At 39.4% G+C, this 5,861-nt stretch overlaps 1 protein-coding gene across 1 annotated transcript in view; it reads right to left on the bottom strand.

The window, feature by feature from the left end:
- The window catches only part of Rab2b (RAB2B, member RAS oncogene family), a 14,857-nt gene that overhangs the window by 1,513 nt on the left and 7,483 nt on the right, over window positions 1-5,861 (bottom strand). The window contains exons 5-8 of the mRNA XM_010637821.2: window positions 3,598-3,680; window positions 3,339-3,431; window positions 2,119-2,230; window positions 1,438-1,506 (exon numbers count right to left, since the gene is read on the bottom strand). Of these exons, the coding sequence (XP_010636123.1) occupies window positions 1,438-1,506; window positions 2,119-2,230; window positions 3,339-3,431; window positions 3,598-3,680 (357 nt within the window). The remainder of the gene's footprint in view (window positions 1-1,437; window positions 1,507-2,118; window positions 2,231-3,338; window positions 3,432-3,597; window positions 3,681-5,861) is intronic.

Below are 5,861 nucleotides of genomic sequence, written 5' to 3' on the forward strand. Positions count from 1 at the left end.
CTTTTTTTTTTTTTTTTTTTTTTTTTTTTTTGAGACAGGGTTTCTCTTATGTAGCCGTGGCTGGCCTTAAACTCACTATGTAACTCAGGTTGGCCTTGAACTTGTGTTGAGTCTCCTGCCTCAGCCTCCAGAGTGCTGGGAATTATAAGCAAGTGCCCACACACTTGGGAGAATTTTAAATATTACTTCAAAATACAGATACAAGGGCCAGGGATTTAGCTCAGTGGTTCTGCTGCCTGCCTTACAAGTGCAAGGTCCCGAGTTCAATCCCCAGTACTGAAAATAAAAACAAAAACAAACAAACAAACAAAATACAGATACAAGTATAGGAATATTATTTTTTGAAGTTCTGGGGATTGAACCCACAGTCTTCACACTGAGCTACACTACCAATCTTGTTTGATTTTTTGAGACAGGGTCTTGCTAAGCCCCTAAGTTGCCCAGGCTGGGCTCAAAGTTGTGATCCTGCAGCCTCAGCATTGCAGGGTACTGGAATTGCAGGTATGTGCCACTATGCCTGGGTTTTTTGCACCTCTTTTTAAGGTGCATTGTTAAACTTAAGTTTCACAGCTATATGCAGAATTAAGATTTGGTAAGTTAGAAAAGGAGTTCCTGGGGCAGTGGCACATACCTGTAATCCCAGGTACTCAGGGGGCTGAGGCAGGAGGACCATGAATTCAAGGCCAGCTTGGGCAACTTAGATCCTTTCTCAAAATAAAAGTCCTGCTTCTCCTTCCCTTCTCTGGCTCTACCATAACTAAATCTTTTTTTTTAAAGGAGAGGGGTTGGGAATACAGCTCAGAGCTCCCTCAGTTCAATCCCCAGCACTACAAAAAACAAAAACAAAACAGTGGGAGGAAGCAAAAGTACCATATAAGCATATGATTCACTTTTGTTTTGTCTGAGAATGTGCTTCATAGAAATGGCCCTCCTGAGTAATTGGGAATTATACTTCCCTCATGCTATGGAATAAGAAATTGAGTTTTAGCTGAGGATGGTAGAGCACACCTGTCCTGCCAGCTTGGTGAGAGGCTAAGGCAGGAGGCAGGGCAGCCTAGGCAATTTATAGACAGACTTTATGTTAAAATAAAAATTTTAAAAAGGGATGGGGATGTGACTCAGAGTGAAGGTCCTGAGCTCAATCTCTAGTACAAAGAAAAAAGAAAAGAAAACTGAATTTGAGAAGAAAAACTGCCATTTTATGTGAGTCTTTTAAATCACCTATTGATAATCTCTTAAGCATTCCAAGTCTCAGACTTGAGGGAAAAAGAGAAAATGATGACTGTTTCTATGTACCTTCATTAAAAAAACACAAAACAAGCTTGAATTGGTAGGACTACAATTAGTATTTCTAGGAGTGCTCACATTCTAGGCCTCCTCCGTCCCTGTTCAGAATAAACAGTTAACAGCCAGCACTTCACCTCCACTGTTTCTCACCTCATTGTGAACATCAAATAAACCCTGCTGGATCTTCCTATAGATTTCTTTGGCTGTGTTAATGAAGGCCTAAAGGAGACAAAAATCATTTATCAGTCTTAAGTTTTGGTAAAGAAACGAGGGAAAGAGAACACAAATATTATTCCTATTTGAATTTCTAAGATGAATTAGGAACCGTTAGAAGGGAGCAAAAAATAGATTTCCCCCTCCCCCCAAAAATGCTCCTATAAAAATCACTGAGTAGTTTAAAAGGGGGGAGGGGTGGATTAAATGGCATTCTGGTATCCATCCAAGATGTTCCTAGGATTCCTAGGTTGGCACCCTCTCCATAGAAAATACATACGCTCTCTTCTCTATTAGTTATTGAAGATACAGTTAACCCCAGGCTAGGAATGACTGCAGTAGTACTCGTTAAATCCCTCAACAAAGTAACTTACAAGTAGTAGTGGTGTCTACTTTCCATTTATTTATCCATTAATAGTTTCCAAAGAAAAAGTAAAACCTTAGGAATCAAGGTAAACAATAACAGGACAAGCCCCTTAATGGAGACAATTAGTCACTATGCGTCCCCAAGATAGGCCTCCTTTACCCTTGTCTTACTGGAGAAGAGAATTCTGAGTAACCCCACGAAGACAAAGGTGATACCTCCAAAAAACTTCCCCACTTTTCCCCAGATATTACCTCTTCAACATTGCAGGCAGTTTTGGCTGAAGTTTCCATGAATATTAATCCATGCTCCCGAGCAAAGGCCTCTCCTTCCTCTCTCTTCACATCCCTACGGGACTCTAAATCACTGCAAGAGATCAATTGGGGGAGAAAACTAAAAAACAAAAACAACACAAAAAATCCAAATAAAATCTAAAACAATTCCACAGCAGCTTCAATTGCCAGTTAATCCATAAGGAACATACACCCTACATGATACTCTCTTGTACAGGGTTACTGATTTCTCTTGGAAAATATTCTTCAGATTTAGGACAGCTGTTGAATGCCTAATGCTAATACCTTACTCTATTACAGGGGGGAAAAAAACCTTATTAAGGGTTAGAAGATAAGCCCTGTTTTCACTCAAAGCTTACACTCTATGCTTCTTTTGCAAATGAGATCCAGGAGATCAAAATAGAGGTAGTGAAAGAAAAGCACTATTTGCTAGAAAGTAGAAAAGTCCTAGAATTTCTCATGTTGCAGTGATGAGTGTCTTCTACTGAAATCAACCAGCAACAAGAGTGAGAGCAGAAACAGGGAGAGTAGAAACATCTTGCTCTCACGAGGCTCAATTTCCTCTGTACAAGGGAATTGGAGGTGGCGACTGAGTAAGACTAGGCAGTTACAGGAGAAAAAGAACCAAGGATCAAGAAAGGGAATGAAGTGGCATGAAAAGACTGTCAATAATAAGCTGACAGAAAAATAAGGTTAAAACCAGACGTGATGCACGCCTGTAATCCCAGCTCTTCGGAGACTGAGGCAGGAGAATCACTGAGTTCCAGGATAGTCTGGGCTACGTGGTGAGTTCAGGGCCAGCCTGAAACACACAGCAAGACCCTGTTTCAAAAAATAAAACAAAACAAAAAAAGCAAGGAAAAAAAAAAGCAAGAAATGAAAAAGGTGTTAAATTTTTTATTTTTTTAAACCTGAAAGGTTTCCAGTTTTTCAACCATGAAAAAAATCCAGAAGTGTGACAAATTCACAAGATTTTCATTTATGCACAAGCTATATGAAGACAAGGGAGATGTCAAAACCCCCAAATTTGTATCTCTACCCAAATAGTTAAAACAGCATATTTTATGCTATGTATATTGTACCACAATAAAAGAAAAAGGTCTGGAAACCAAAAAAATTCAATGTTTACAGAGGGCCTAGATGAATCCTGTAACTGTTGCTCATAAAGATAAAATGTTTACCTTTTATTTCCAATTAACATGATAACCATGTTGGAACTGGAGTGTTGGCGGGCGTCTTCTAACCATGAGGTCAGATGATTGAAGGTCTCACGCCTACAGCACAAAAGTTTAGAAAGTTGGTCAGAAGGCCATTTCAAAAGGCCAAAGCAACTCCAACTGTATGAGAAGCGAAGGACTGTTTTACAAAACCAGCCAATAGAGAAGTAAAGCTCAGAGAGCTTCTGAAGTGTTTGCCTCCCACACACCACAGCTGGCTCACCTTGTAATGTCATACACCAGGAGTGCTCCCGCTGCTCCCCTGTAGTAGGAACGGGTGATAGAACGGAAGGATTCTTGCCCAGCCTGTCCCATCAACATGGCAACAAAAAATCCCAACACGATTAGGTTATTTCCAGAGAAATGCCTTGAACACATGCCACTCTAACCCAAAAGACTTAACTAAAGAAATAACTTCTTTTAGATAAGAAAATTAGGGAAAGGAAACATGCCTGCCTTGGGAGGAGGCCAAGTAAGACGTCAAAATTTTTACATAAGAGAGCCATGATATTTCAGGTGGGTCAGCTACTCTTCCTATGGGACTGTCCGTCAAATTCCTGGATGTTTAACAGTCCTAGACAGAGCCACTGAGTGCCCGTGGGCCCACAGGAAGCGTGAGACCAAAGACCTTTGCACACACTTCCCAGTGTGCCCTACAGTACAACTGGAAATGGAACTGGAAACAGTGTATGTTGTATTTTCAATCCCAAATACAATGTTAAGTATAGCACATTAACTTTTCTGTTCCTGGCACTTCATCTGTAAGAGAGGAAAATTATCTTAGAATGCCAATATCCTGTTAAATGAACACTTCACTCCAATGGACTGATGTAGAGAATTAGCTGTGAAACAATCAAATTGAACCTGAGCTAATGGCAGGACTATATAGCTATCCCTCACTGAGCTCCTGTCATGGAAAATAGGATGAGGAACAGGAAACGGTGCCTAAGGCACTGAACAGAGGTTTCCTTAAAAATTCAACTGCGGGGCTGGGGATGTAGCTCAGTGGTTCTGCCACCTGCCTCACAAACATAAAGTCCCAAGTTTGATCCCTGATACCAAAAAAACAAAAACCAAAAATAAACAAACAAAATTCAACTGTGCATGGGGGTAATCCTGTAATCCTAGCACTTAGGAAGCTGAGGCAAGTGGATTGCCATGAGTTCTAAGCTAGCCTGGGATACACAGAAAGAACCTGTCTCAATGAAAACAAAAACAACAAAAAACTTTTCAATTTTTATACTCTAATCTCATTTCTATTTGGGCCAAAATATTTTTTATTTCGGACTAAACAATTATTCTCTTATACACTAGGAACTTTTTAGCTTTCTTGATGCAAGAATTTTTTGTTGTTTGTTTTTAAAGGGGAAGCAAAAGTATCTTTAAAATAATAGAATACCCTGTACATTGAATTTATCTTATTAGAAAAATTTTCAAATCTTTGAAATTGTTTATCTTCTTACCATTACATGAAATTTGGGAAACGAGACTATTCATATTTTATAGACTGGACATCTAAAATGAGGATATACAAAGATAAATGGCTTTCTTATAGTATAATACAGTACCAATAATTATAATACTACAACATGTTAAACTAATTTTGGCCTACACAATGTATCAGGAACCATAAGAGACAACTACAAAACCAGGTGGAAGTGCATGCCTAAAATCCAGCTACACAGGAAGCTGTGGTAGGAGGACTGTAAGTTTGAGGCCTGCCTGGGTGATTTAGAAAGACCCTGTCTCAAATTTTAAAATTTTTTTAAAAGGCCGAGGATGTAGAAAAAAAGAGAAAGAAAAAAAGAGAGACACAACTACATGTATTATCTTATTCAACTCTCTTAGTGACCCTGAGCAGGATACTGTTATTATTCCCCTTTGAAAAGGGGACAATAACCCTAAAAGGGACACATTCAGTAAAAAATAAGGCACGGCTATCGCTTAGGAAACTGAGAATCTTAATACTTCCCATCACATAAAAAAATTGTTTTTAATCTTAGCTACTGAATCACATAATCTAAATCAGGGTCTCAATATGGGAAGAGAAATCCAGTCCAGTATACCCTCCCTTCCTTTTTTCTTTTTTTGTACGAGGGATCAAACTCAGGACCTTGCGCTTGTGAGGCAGGCATGGAGCCACTGAGCTAAATCCCTGGCCCCCTTCTTTAATTTTGAGGTTTTTGCTGAGTCACTAAAATGTCCAGGCTGGGATCTAATTTGTGATCTTCTTGCCTCAGCCTCCCAGAGTGCTGGAATTACAGGCACGCATCACTGTGTGTAGTAGCTAAGACTCTCTTTACGTAAGAATCATACAGGGCTGGGAATACAGCTCAGTGGTAGAATGCTCACCTAGCATTCATGAGGCTCTGGATACCACCAGCACCCCAAAATCCTCAGTATCAAAAAGCAACAACAAAACTATAATTTAGTGAATCTAAAGTCCCTTGTTGGTAATACTATTTTAAGGTTTAAACACCATTTTTC

This window comes from Fukomys damarensis, unplaced genomic scaffold (assembly GCF_012274545.1).
Source record: "Fukomys damarensis isolate Sample0158 unplaced genomic scaffold, DMR_v1.0_HiC HiC_scaffold_17, whole genome shotgun sequence".
Classification (NCBI taxonomy): domain Eukaryota; kingdom Metazoa; phylum Chordata; class Mammalia; order Rodentia; family Bathyergidae; genus Fukomys; species Fukomys damarensis.